The sequence below is a fragment of the Armigeres subalbatus genome, chromosome 2 (assembly GCF_024139115.2).
Source record: "Armigeres subalbatus isolate Guangzhou_Male chromosome 2, GZ_Asu_2, whole genome shotgun sequence".
NCBI classification, from domain to species: Eukaryota; Metazoa; Arthropoda; class Insecta; order Diptera; family Culicidae; genus Armigeres; species Armigeres subalbatus.
In genome coordinates this window covers 223,051,363-223,066,269 of record NC_085140.1, presented here as the reverse complement: position 1 = coordinate 223,066,269, position 14,907 = coordinate 223,051,363, and the positions used below count along the sequence as shown (strand labels likewise).

Here is a 14,907-nt window from a genome sequence, read left to right as displayed (position 1 = left end):
CTTGGAAATCTCGCTTAACTTTTCAAAAGAACCTAAGTAACATTTTTTTCATGAATTAACTTGAATAGCGCAATCGACAGAAAAACATGAAATCTTTCGATTGCAGTACTCAAATTAATTCATGAAAAAAATGTTACTTAGGTCCTTTTGAAAAGTTAAGCGAGAAATAAATCCATCATATTTTTTGCTTTGCAATAGTTTAGAAAAATAAAACTAATGTTAACTTAATTTAACTTGTCGACAAGGGCAGAAATTGAAAATCGTTACAACCCTTGATTCGAGATATTGTGTCTGTCTTTTACAAGGTCTTTATTATTAAAATGACAAATACAATCTATTAAGGGTCTCATTTGGATAATTAAACTAAAATTAAACTTAAAAGTGACATTTCAATAATAATCAAATAACCCTGCTCGCAGAGCAAGATTACTTTTGACAGATATCGAATTATTTTGCATCGATATCTTATTGGAATTGCTGGGAAGCACCAGCCATTCTTATGACCGGCTTATTTGCTAATTTTTAAACTGTCACTTTTAAGTTTAATTCTCCAAATGGATTATTTTATGGATTATGGATTATTATGGATTATTTTTTATAAAGCGTTAGATGGTCGCCTACCGCTAAGTGGATTAAGTAGGGTTGTTCATAGTGATACATCAATTGTTACCTAATGCACTCATTTGACACCGGCTGAGAACTCAGGACACCGGCAAAGAATTTGCTGGCGTATCTTAGAACTCGTTTAGCTTAGAACATATCTTTCCATCACAAAGCAACTTCTCTGTCATCTTACTATCATATATATATATATATATATAAATATATCTTTCCACGAAGACCAGAAATATAAACAAAAAAGCAGCTTCAGAGCTATCAATCTATGGTTTTCTCATTGGCCTTGAACAGCCGTTGGAGTTAGATCAGACATCATCGGTCTGTGATCAAATTATGGGATGCATTATTCATGCTCTGCTGCCCAACATCGTTTTGCTTACTTTTACTACCGCCATGCTACGGATAATAGATTCAAGATCTAAGTTTTACAATTGATGTATCGCGTTGGAAATTGAACTTTCTAAATAGAGATGGAAATTTCATTCACTCTCTTTACCATTACTAGCTGACAGTACAGGATTTGCTGCTAGTGCAAATTAGCAGCACTACAATAGATTGAAATATAACACATGACTTTCTTTGTTCGTTACACCACGATTGGCCAAACGTTTACAAATTTTCTTTTTTTACAGGGTTTGTGATAGCATTTGCCTTGGGCTTGCTGGTACTCGGAGTTCTAGTCACATTCGGATTTACCACATTAGTTAGAGCAGTAATTAATCATCAAGTAGCACTAAGGAAAGGAGGACAATCATTTGGATGGTGGTCAAAACCACCTGTGGAACCAATTATACGAATATTCGTGTATAATGTCACCAACGCGGATGAGTTCTTGAACAACGGTACAAAACCAGTTCTAGACGAGCTGGGCCCTTACGTATACGTGTAAGTATTATGCAAGTTGAACGAATTGTGATCCATGAACTTTCGAGTCGAGCTACCGCGAAGGACGTCATTCGTGAAACCGGTTTATTAGCGGAAGTATTTCTAACTTGTGTGGAGTGATCGTGGAATGGAGGCAACGCAACGAAAAAAAATATATATTTCCATCTCATATTTTTTAGCAACTTAACCAGAAGGTAACTCCTTATTAACTCGTTTTCGTTAAAATATTTGAAAAAAGCAATAATTGAAAATAACATAGAAGCTAGTGATTTAACATAGTTGACACAAAAGTATAGGATTGCGTTTCCAGAATTCGGTTTGCCAAGTTCCAGCAGATACAGTATGGACCAAAAAAATTTGTCTGGATATATTCACTACATACAAATGTATTTTTAGAGATACGTTAACTCACATAAGGTACACTGGGGAAGTGGAAAAAGGGGGTAAGTGTAAAAATCGACTCGAAAAATTGGAATTGTACATACTTTACAGTTTTTACCACATCATAACATTAGGCAACAATATACTTTGATGCCCACACTAATACTATGTTGAAATTTGTATAATACATACACTAACACGATTAACGCTTGAACTATATTTTTAGGTTGTTGAAAAAAGTTGATTTTTACATTCATAAAATCAATTCTTATTTGCACCAATTCTCGCTTAACTTTTCAAAAGGACCTAAGTAACATTTTTTTCATGAATTAATTTGAATAGCGCAATCAACAGAAAAACATGAAAGTTTTTGATTGCAGTACTCAAATTAATTCATGAAAAAAATGTTACTTTGGTCCTTTTGAAAAGTTAAGTGAGAATTGTCCTTTTTTCATGCGAATTTATATCACAGGTGACCAGACCATTATAATACAATTAAACTAATCCCATTCAATTGGTAGTGGTTTGTACCAAGAAAGCAAATAATTCAAAGATTTTACACTTACCCCAGGTATCAAACACTGCGGGGGAAGTGGATAATATTCTAATTACGCAATTTTTTTCTTCCCTCCAGGGTTTATTTCGATAGCTGTGAATCTAAATATGTTCCTTCTTTGTTATCATTGTGATTCCAGTGGTGATTGGACTAATATAAATTAGAAAATGCCAGATTAATCCACCTATCGGTATTGATACCTTTCACATGTTTTACACATGAAAAAAAAATGTATAAAAAAGTTAAAATAGCACTGATAGGTAAATATATTGTATAATTCACATTAATTTTTATTCATAACAAGTTTCGCCGTTGAATGCAATTTTTTTGCGAACAATTTGGTTAAGGACAAGTGCTTAAGAATATCTGATAAGTTTGCACGTGCTTTTCGCACACACTTACATACAAATACGCACATACAGACATCATCTCAATTCATTAAACTAAATTGATTAGTTTATAACCCTGTAAGTCTCATTTTTCCTTGAAAAAGTTCATCTTTTTGGCGAACATATAGATTTTACGTACACTTAGTGTTCGAGAAGGCAAAACCAGCCCTCCCCTAGCTATTACGAGAATTCCTTGAGGATCTATTCCGTTAAGGTAATGAAATTATTCCACAAAAGATACTCAGAGCAATTATCGTATTGATTTTAGTTATATGTAACTACTGATCACTATTGAAGGTCAAGGTAACATGGGTTTTCCACTTACCCCATCCCACTAGGGTAAGTGGAAAAACAACTCCTAATTTTAAAATCTATTTCCATAAATTTCAAGCGACCAAAATGGTATGAAATACCGCACAGTTGGTGAAAAATTGGCTGTTTATGATAGCCCATTTTGATTGAACGCATTTAGATAATTTAAACTGATTTTACACTAATTCAAACATTCACTATCGATTTTTCCTTTTCCACTTCCCCCAGTGTACCTTACACATATATATATTAGCGTGGGGCGCAGTTGTATGGAAAAACGCAAACTTCGTCCGATCAAGTGAGATCAAGGTTTTCCTGAATCGTTTTGGGACTCCAATCAACTGTGCAGAATATGGGCTCGATTGGTTGCAACCTCGCATGCCGCATCGCGTTTTAAATTTACATGGAGATTAATATGGGAAAACGTACTTTTTACATTTTTGCTCTTAGAGGCTTCAATTTATCATCAATCACGTGACTCAATACGTTAGCATATAGTCTGGAAGATGCCGAAAGACTTTGCCGAAGAAGGTACGTATCTGGAAGGTATACAAAAAATGTTATTACGTTTCGAAAATTGATTGTGCAAACCATATGCAAGAAATCAACGTTTCTGCCAGCACTACCGGACAACCTATGGTTATTGAAGGGCAAAACCCATCTTCCTTCTTGTCGGAGTTTTTACGTTGAGAAATAATTGCGGATAGCTCCCATTAGCTCTAAAGCCCTATAAGATTAATTATGTTGAAATAACTCAGTTAAATTATTGGTCTACGTAGTACGGCAGTGCTGGCAGAATAAACGATTTTTTGCATATGGTTTGAACACTCAATGTTCGAAGCGTTATAACTTTTTTCGTGGACGTTCCAGCAACGTGCCTTCTTCAGCAAAGTTTTTCGGCATCCTTAGGGTTATACTTTAACGCAATGTGCCACTTGGTTTACGATGAACTGAAACCTCTAGTAGAAACAGTCAAGGCAACAGTTGAAACTCGATGGTCAACTGTGATGAAAAGAAGAACAAGTGTCAAAACAAGAGAAAAGAAGTAGAGTCTTTGCAAGTCAGCTTAAATTTATACGATTTAAGATGGCCTTGATGAACAATTTAATTAGTCATTAAAAACATCATTGGAGATTTCCACTTTTCTATCACCACACGGTCATCTGTCAAGATACGCGCATCCCTATCCCTGCACAATATTATCAATTCAGTGCAAATCCGAATTATAGCCGCTAACAAAGTTGGATTTTTCTCACAATTCGTACGTTAAACCTAACTTCGGAAGTGGTGCGCTGTTTTCATTTGGCGATGTGCTACTTTCGAAATAAGGTTTAACGTATGGATTGTGAGAAAAATCCAATTTCAATAGCGGCTATATTTCGATTTTCTACTGAATTTATAATACACATCTCGGCTCGCGGCACGAAACCTTTGCGGTATACGTTGACTTCTTATAGAACTTGCGTGTTTCTTAAGAACGGCACAGCTGTTTCATCTCCTCACACTCCGCTTCTTCCAGGTGACGTTACTTCTTCTGAAAAAGTCGGATTTCTGGCTCCGTTTCCGACAACAGTGTTCCACATTCTGCCGGGTCCCTTGCTGCAGCGCGTCCACCTTTGCTGCGTCCTTTTCCTCTAGAATAAGTCTGCACTCTTCGGCGAACCAATAGTTCCGTCGACTTGGTCCCACACACCCGACGTTACGCTCTGCTGCGTCGTTAATAGCTGTTTTAACAGTATTTCAGCAGTCCTCAAGAGGGGCCCCATTGAGCTCACCCTGTTCCGGAAACGCTGCCTCAAAATGCTGCCCGTATGCAGTGGTGACATCAGGTTGCTTCAGTCGCTCTAGGTCGTACCGTTTCGTCCGGTCTTACCAAACATTGTTAAAGAAGGATAGTTTTGGGTGCAGTTTCACCATTATCAGAAAGTGGCTAGAGTCGATTTTAACGCCGATAATGTCCTGGTGTCGATAATGTCGGAGATGTGCCGTCCATCGATCAGAACGTAGTCGATTTGTTATTATGTCTGCAGTGGTGATCTCCAGGTGTACCGATACGGAAGGCTGTGTTGCAAGTAAGTGCTGCGAATGGCCATATTCTTGGAGGTGTCGAAACCAATTAGTCGTAGGCCGTTTTCGTTCGTCACCCGGTGGGCGCTAAACTCTCCAAAAGTCGGTCTAATCTCCTATGATGATGTTGACGTAGTGGCTTGGGCAGATGTTGTACTCACATTTCAGCTGCGCGTAGAAAGCATCTTTATCATCAGCAGCTCTCTTTGATATCCGTACACGGAAGAAAAAAAGTACCCAGCTTTGAGTTTTTTTAACTTACTTTTGAGTTATTTTTTCTTTTCTCTTTCATCCACTCTTTCTTCTGTTGTCAAAAACAAAAGAGCGAAAGAATCCAACGACGCCAGGTTAATACGGGAAGCCAACTTTGAGTTTATTGCTTGAACTCAAAATTCAGTGAATTAAACCTCCAGTTGGGTAAATAAATTTTCCGTTGGGTACTTTTTAAACATAGGAATAGGAGTAAAGGCAAAATACTTCGACCCCATTTACTCAATTTTGGCTTCCCGTACGGATGTTCGAGGTTGGGTGAATTGAGCTCACTATTGGGTAGTTTATTTCGTCTATGAACACCATTTAACTACAACTAAGGGGCTGTCAACAAACCACGCAGACCAAATTTTAACGATTTCAAAACTCCTTCCCCCTAGTAGACTTTCGTAGACTTTTCCAAAGCCTTTCCTTCTCCTCACCGAAGTTCTACGTATACTTTATATCTTCTATATAATAAAAATGAAATAGTCTGTGTTCGTATCCGCATAACTCGAAAGCGGCTGGATGGATTTTCTCCATTCCTTCAGCAAATATGACCATTATCGTTTCCGACGGGTTTATATGATATTTTCTTATGCGAAAATCACGAGTAAGGTTGAGTAAATCGTGAAAAACTAAAATTAAGAATCGTATGGAAACTTCGCATGGGTAGTTCAAAACGCGCATTTTCGCCTACTTTGCAGGACAACGTCTGCCGGGTCGACTAGTACTATATATAAATTTTACAAAATATCATATCTGCTGTGTATTTCTAAATAATATGGAGATCAATCACGTGTTAAGTGAGTTATCTTTTTAAATCCATTTTGATATAAGAACAACAAAACAAAATTCAAATCAAAACTAATTCAAATTTAGTCCTCTGTCCACGGCTCCGAAAACCAGATTTCAAAGCCAACTAATAAAATTTCCGGTGGATTCAATTCCTCCTACCGCCACTGATTTAAAAATAAGAAGAATTTCTCATGAAAATTCTGAAGAATATTCCTTTGAAATTCAAATAATGTCACTCTAAATTGCAAAAGTTTTACCGTTGTAAACTTCTGTGGAAATTTGAAAATATTTTGCCTAGGTAGTTTCAGAATTTTACAATTAGACATTCAAAATATTTCCTGATTTTTAGACCAGTCTGAATTTAGAATTATTTCCCACGGAAATTTTGATTGTGGAAATTTCGGTGAATTTCTAGTGAAAATTTCTTACAAAGGCTTTCCTATAAAACTACGAGCATTTTTTTTTAAGGAACGTCGAAGAATCCTTGGTGGGAAATACAAATAACTAATTCTTTTTTCGGCAAAAAATTCGAAAAGTTTCCATTGATAATTCCAAAGAATTTGTATCGGCAATCTCGAAGAAATTTCCATTGAAATTTCGAAGAATTTCTATTAAAAATAACGAAGAATTTTCCACGGCCATCCCAAAAAAGTTTCCGTGAAAGTCCAAAGAATTGCTTGCGGAAATTCCAAAAATTTTCCCAACGAAATTTTTCCGTTGAAATTTCGAAGAATTTCTGTTTGAAATAAGGAAGAATTTTCCACGCTGTTCCGAAGCGCTTACCGTGAAAGTCAAAAGAATTGCTTAAGGAAAATCCAAAAAATTTCTTATTGAAATTCTGAACAATTTTTCGGGGACCTACCCCTTTCAAGAGTCTACGTAGTTGATGGACAGCCACCAACTTAATATTATTTGTAACCAGCATTACAAATGAGATGCAGTTTTTGCCAAGGCTTTTAATAAAATGCCTCACAAACTGAAACTGCGAACTTGCATTTGTTAAAGTTTATAGCATAGACAGCACGATTTAGTATTCCCTCCGGTGTACCTTAAGATAGCTACCTCGGGCCTCTCTTGTTTGGTCTATTTATAAATATTGTTTGTGTTCACTGATCGAATCGGATAAGTAGACGACTTGAAAATTTTCAGTACAGACTCTCGCCAGATATTTCTCTATCAATTCTGATATTCTATTTAATATTTTCCAGGAATTGTAAAGCATTGATACCAGTTTTTTTTTACAATATACCACAGTATACGTTATTCAGAAAATCTCAAAACTCTTTGAATCAATGATTTTTTTTGACGTAAACTACGTCTAAGGGGAAGACTCTGATACAGGGTGTAAAACGGAAATTTCCAAATTCGAGACCGTCACGAAATTAGGATAGATTTCAAACGCTAATAGCTCCTTTATCTTTCAATGGATTTTCGAGATTTTATTATCAATCGAATCGGCAACTCTCCAGCAATTTTATAAGCCTATTGGAAACATTAATAATCAACGTAAAAACATTAAAATTCCAAATCTTTACCAACCCAGTAAAATTTCACAGTTTCGTTACGACCGCCGTCTGCGGTTGGTTCTTGCGCTCTACTTTTGTGCGGTGATTCGCACAAAAAGTACAAAATAAAACCAGAGCAATGACCGCGGTCGGAGCAAAAAAGTAGTGTTTATGAAAAAGTGCTACAGATGCTGGACATGTTCATGTTAGCAAGAGGTGAATATTAAAATTGATTATCAACTTTAAACAAGGTTACACTCTAACTGTTTTGACGGGAATTGAGTAAAATTTCCGAGGGATAGAAAGAGAGAGCAATGCAATTTTACTTAGTCACTGAGTAGGTGAAAGTTAGCGTGTATCCTACTATTTCGGCAACATCCCTGTAAAATAACATTTCAAAAGCATTAATCGCCATTTAATAGGAAATTAACTATTGAATGCATTAATCACTCTAAGTCGAATAACAATCGGAGAAAGGCATCATCACCACTGTAGAATAGTAAATTTTGGGTTTTTAAATGAAAATTTTAAATTGTCATATCCAACCATTTTCATATATAGTGAGTTACGCCAATTTTGTTCGAAACATAAATAGATTGGTCTGCAATCGAACATGATTTGCGGAAAAACTACTCATTACATGCGGCAAAACGTTTACCAAAACAAGCCTTGCTACCTCCGACCCCATATATCCAACATCCCAATGGTTGTAATTTGACTAAGCACGCACGCGCGGTTTGAAGTTTGTATGAGAATTACTATGAGTGAGAACAGTATTTTTTTCGGAAAACCGTTTTGCAACGTTGGTCATTAATATCTAAAAATATATGAGTACATTGGCAACATAGGAAACTTAGCAAGTGAATAAATCGTCTTTATTGTCAAACAATTCGCTGCTTGCAAGAAAAATTATTAAGGAAATACTAAATCGTGTGAAAAATGAAAAATCGTGAAAATTGAGCACGTAAAAGAATAACGTATCAATAATGAGCATTTTTATTTTCTTTATACTTTGCTTACGAAAATCCGATCGGTTCGCAACAACAATCGTCTTACAGATTTAGATATATTCTACGAAGTCTTCGGGTTGATTATATTTAGGGGGAGATCCTCCAGTTCCATTTAACACATAAGCCATTTAACAAAAAAAAAACTTTAACTATCCGGATTATGTTTCCATTTATACCATACTAGCAGAACGTACCCTGCGTTGCTAGGGTTTTTACGTTTAACATTCGAAATGTCATTTTCTGCGTTGATTGCGCGGCCGCACTCTAGATCATTTTTCGAGCGATCGCATTAGGTTTTCTCCAAACTCGCCCTAATATTGTATTTTGACAATTTTCCCAAATTTTCTTTTGAAATTTACTAAACTTTTGCATATAAAAACACAGCTGATCCCAATACGAATCGATTAGTGAGGAAATCTCGCAAATCGGTCATCCTCTTCGTGAGTTATATTGCTTCAAAGGAAGAATAGATAGAAAAAGGAAAAACAAAATATGACTATTGACCATTGATGATTCATATAAACTAGGTATATTTGATCATTTGAACACGTTTTTCAACGAATTTTGGTTAAAAATTTTACGATTCAGAAAAATGTCTCCTAGTACCGGACACTATTGCATCATGTTCAAATGTGACTAAGTTCCTGTTACATGAGTAAAGACATCATTCAGAATAGTAAATTCTTCGCGTGCTTGTAAGTAAATATTAAAAAATGTTAGTGGAGCTTATTTAACTCTTCAGCTACATTTTTTATATCCTAAACCAAATTCCCACCTTTTGCAATGTCCTCTTCAATTTTTGATTCTGCTAATTTCTGTGGCTTTCTCAGCGAGAAGAAACAATTGAATTGAAGTAAGTTTATCACATGAAGATCTGATATTCCTTGCCGTTAGAAGCCTTTTCAATAGCTTCCTTTTGTACTTAATAAGATGAAGGAGGGACGTCTGCAAGTAGTGTCCGGTATTGGGAGGTGTCCGGCGTTGGGAGATCTCCCCCTAAATAGTTAATTATCCGCCTCACGAAACGATCTCTCACATACCCCGTTTCTATAGTAATTTTCATACAAACTTCAAACTGCTCGTACTCAGTTATATTATAACCAATTCAGTTGAAAATTTAGGAGGTTCACCAAAACAGCAAATGTTGTCGTTCAAGCATACACACTTAAATCCAGAATTACAGCTCGGTAATATTTTTTACTGATTTTATCCTGTAAAAGTAATTTTAAACCGAGAGATCAGTAAAGTATGAAGAATTAACCGATGTCCGTAAACATTTTTGCCGACCTCTCAGCATCATAAAATGAAATACAGTAATTCGGTAGAATAATTTACCGATCTACTCCGTATTATGAAAATCTACCAGACTTGTCAAAAAATATACCGATCGGTCAGTAAAAAATATTCGAGCTACTGAGTGCTCGGTAAGCTTTTTACCGAGCTCTCTGTTTTCGGCCAACAAGCGTGAAGCTTGATGTGACGCCATGTTTCTTTCCAATCAGAAGCGGCTGACTTCGGTACTGTTGGATTTTAAGGATACATGTAAGTAAAAGCGATAACTATTGCAACAACAATTGGCAATGTTTCATTTGCTATCTATAATTATAATTTCTGAATTTTCAGCTAATTGTATGGCTACCGAGTATCCCCATCACTTGTACGATGAGGATTTTTCAAAGCGCAGGGGAAGCAGCAGACATGAGTGACCGACAAATTGTGAAATAGCCCGGAGTGACTACTGCGTAAATCGACGGCTGCACCTCGTCTTCTTATAACTATCGGATCACTTGCTATGATTTTATTTAAAGGGTAATTGTCCGTCAACAGTTGTCCGATTTTCTCGGTTTTTCACAACGACTGATGCAATTTATGGTTCATTCATCTGCTCCATGTACCAGAAATGCTTTACAGCATTTTTAAGACTTCAAAATCAAAATTTTGTTCGAATAGGACAGAAATAAATAATTGGTTGAAATGAAATTGTTTGTTTTTTCTTTTTCAATAATAAGTTTCAGTACAATTTCCATTTTATTCTCTTGTTTGGGATACAAAAGTGTGCTCTATTTTTACAGATCCACCCGTATTTTGTTTTACCGAATACTCAGTAACCTTTACAGTTTTACTCGGTAATTATTGACATTTCACTGGCTTAGAAGCTGAACCGAGCACTCGGTAATCAAAATTTATTACCGAGGTGACTACCGAGAGCTCAGCTGTTGAGAAATCGGTAATTCGTTAACCGAGCCCGGCAAATAAATTTAAGTGTGTAAGGGAGCGCAAAAGTAAAAATTTCAATCACTCTAGGCTCTAACCAAAATAATTATTATCTGTTTTACGTAGTTTACGTCGGGAGGTCGTATCTTGTATATAACCCTTCTGATTTTTCAAAGTTCTGACAGCAGGGACTTGCACACATCTTCAATGTACAGTATACCCCCGCTGATCCGACAAATGTATGGCCGGACTACCGGGGTTTCTCTCGTTAATCCGACTGTCAAATCCATACAAATGAATCAAAACAAAATCACAGCACAAATTTGAAAACTGACAGCATAATGTGTTTAAATGGGTGTTGATACTTTTTAATCCGGAAAATTCCGAATTAGCGAGATCCGGACTAACGAGTCGTCGGATTAACGAGGTCCGGATAAGCGGGGGGATACTGTACAAGTACTGGTGATCTCATTTAGTAGATCATACTGGCGCCTGCCACGTCAGAATGCAAGTCAATGTAGGGAAGGGGGAGGAAATGATGATGCAATCACTCGCCCACTGCAAGCCGAATATACCTCTGCACTTGCCACGAGTTCATGTGGAATTTGTTGGAATTTTTGGGTTAGGTTCCAGAGGCAGAGGTCCGTCTTGGTTAACGAGCTGCCAATGTGATAGATAGAAGAAGGCAACTGATGGAATTTCTAATTGGATTGTAGGAAACGAGCTCTATAGTTCATTTCCAATTCTAGCAGATTACTGTTAGAATACTCAAGTTGGAGGTATAGGAATAGTAATGGAAACGGTATGGAAGTCCATTTCCAGTTTTTTAGCGATTGCTAGAACATGAGAAATATAGAGAAAGATACAAAGTAGGAGAATGGAACGGACCTGGGATTGAACCCACGACCTCCTGCGTATGAGGCAGAATCAGTAGCCATACACACTTAGTTTTTATTTCTGCAGCTCGGCAAAAATCCGCACAGCCGTGCGCCAGCAAAATATAAAACTGATATTTCAGCGGGAATGACGTTTGTTAGCTGATTTTCGGCAAAATATTTGCTGATTTTCAGCAATTTTGACAGAAATCTCGGCAAAAAACATGATTGCTGGGGCACGGCTGTGCAAATCTCGGTAAAAGTTGACCATTTTGCTGAGATCCCGGTAAAAAAAATTAAGTGTGTATGACTACCAAGCCCGCTACACTCTTGAATGAGAAAACATGAAATTGAAAAAATAATAAAAAGAGCTTAAATACCTACATACCTATGGAGTAATGTAAAACAGGCATATTAATGAAAATGGTGGGATCCATCTCCCATAAGCACAATTTCGATCTTTTATGTACGTTTCTCATTACATTTTCTGAACGAGAAGGGTTAAAATCTGATTGGAAACAAATTTAATCCCAGTTCGAATTCCTATTATAATTCCTTTTCCAGCGCTTAACAAAGGAAATAAAATACTCTTAACGATCTGCAGTTTTGGAAGTGCCCGTAATTTTAGTCTAGGTGTCCCTAGCTCTATAGTTCGGAAAAATGTGTCGCTGGGTAGCACCAGCCATTCGTACGACCGGGTGATTTTTTAATTTTCGAACTGTCACTTTTATGTTTAATCTCCAAATGAACAGACCCTAAGGGTCTGACGGGTCTGACCCTAAATATCGATGATTCTTCACACTTTAAAATTATACTTTCCAATGAGCATACCCCCACTACATCGTTCACCGATTTGCATAAAATTTTGTTAAGTGAATGTAACAAGATTGCTGCCCATTCTTAGGCTCTGTCTCAATTGGATAATTAAACTGAAATTAAACTTAAAAGTGACATTTCAATAATTATCAAATAACCCTGCTCGCAGAGCAAGATTACTTTTGACAGATATCGAATCATTTTCCATCGATGTCCTATTGGAATTGCTGGGTAGCACCAGCCATTCTTATAACGGGGTGATTGTTTAATTTTCGAACTGTCACTTTTAAGTTTAATTCTTCATTTGGAAAATTAAACTTAAAAGTGACAGTTCGAAAATTAGAACATAACCCGGTCATGAGAGTGGCTGGTGCTATCCAGCAATTCAAATAAAACATCGATGCAAAATGATTCGATATCTGTCAAAAGTAATATTGCTCTGCGGGCAGGGTTATTCGATAATTATTGAAATGTCACTTTTAAGTTTAATTTCAGTTTAATTATCCAAATGAGACAGACCCTTACGAGACGAGCCAGCCTGGAAGTCTCGCTAATAAAGACAAAAGAAAGCCCATTCTTCTTATTATTCTTCGTCTTATAACAACCCCCTACTGGGACATTGCCGCTTCGCAGCTTAGTGATCATTCGGCACTTCCACATTTATTAATTGTGAGGTTTCTAAGGCTTCGGTCTGATTCGCGAATTAAAATCAAATTAAACTTAAAAGTGAAATTCTCCGGTCATAAGAATGGCTGGTGCTTCCCAGCAAGACCAACAAAACATCTATCAAAAATGATTCAATATTTGTCTGAAGTAATCTTGCTTTGCGATCAGGGTTATTCGAAAATTTTTGAACTGTCGCTTTTAAGTTTAATTCGATTTTAATTCACGAATTGGACTATGCCTAAGCCAAATTACCATCTTTGTATTCGTGTATCATAAGGCAAATGGATGGGACAAACTCGAGACTCCTTGGGCATAGTTTATCTATATTGTGACAGCAAGATACATATTCATTCAATAGTCGACATAGAAAACTATTAAATTAATAACTGTAAAAATGTGAAAACAATAGTAGATCCTTGAGTCACCCTTTTTTCTATTATCACTGATGAATATAAATCAAATCTGATTTTTAGACCAGTCATGTTTTATGTTGGCTCTTGTGGACTAAAAGGTTACTTCAAAAAATTGAAAATAAAGATTGAAAAATGATTTTGAATTTTTCCCTTGGTATAGTCCCAAAAAACATCATAAAATTTGTAATATTGACACGTTGTTCCGCAGGGTTTTACAAAATCATCAAATTGACATACTACTGTTATAATACTACTGTAACTTTAAATAACTAAAAAATGTCTACATATAAAGCTGGGTAAGTCTGAACTATATTAATCAACAGTTACTGAGTTTTATCATTTCTCATTCAACTTCTATGTGCTTGAAAACGCTACAGTCAGCTGAGCACTCAGACCTGTGTAAATAGCAAAGCAAGTCAGACTGACCGAATTTTTTCCCGTGCATTGCATAACTTTTTATAGCGGCCATGAGAATTGGCGTTTTTCTTTGTATACATACATTCATTGTTTGCATTTGACACCGCGTGGAAACATTCCGGTGCATGGGTGAATAAAAAACTGAAAACGTGATCTTTCTCAGAACGATTAGTGTTTATTGTTGCAGTTAGTGAATTATGGTTACACGAGATAGGGTATACTATCTTTGTTGTTAAGAAGCTCATTTTCTTCATAAACTATTCAATTTTGTGATTTATTCACCTATTCATTAGCTTTCTCGTTATTTTCCAAAATACCAACTTCAATGTATCTCAATGCTCCAATTTCAAATTTGATTGTTAATTTTTTATAATTAGCAGGCAGTACCTCATTGGGGTATTAATTAGGTATTGAAGTAACATTGACAATGATTGATGTATTGATTTGACATTCAAAACCTCCCGAATACTTCATGTAGTCATTGTTAGACATGAGTATTCTCTTGATATTGTCTTCTTCTTCTTCTTCTTCACTGGCTCTACCTTCCAACTGGAACTTGGCCTGCTTTTCAACTTCAACTCAATTCTATTAGCATTTCCTTAGTTATTAATTGAAAGCTTTTCCATGCCCGCCATTGCATGAGTATGTATACCGGGCAAATGTGTTCATTTGAGGAAGGCATTATTACTTCCTTTCCTCTAATACCGGGCAATGCTATCATCTAAAGAAGGCATTA

The 14,907-nt window shown here is 36.3% G+C and overlaps 1 protein-coding gene across 11 annotated transcripts in view; it reads left to right on the top strand.

Annotated features, from left to right (window-relative positions):
* LOC134211747 (scavenger receptor class B member 1) overlaps positions 1–14,907 on the top strand; it is a 142,603-nt gene that overhangs the window by 110,649 nt on the left and 17,047 nt on the right. For all 11 annotated transcript variants that reach the window (XM_062688928.1, XM_062688927.1, XM_062688917.1 and 8 more), the window contains exon 3: positions 1,251–1,503. In XM_062688928.1, coding sequence (XP_062544912.1) covers positions 1,251–1,503 — 253 coding nt within the window. The remainder of the gene's footprint in view (positions 1–1,250; positions 1,504–14,907) is intronic.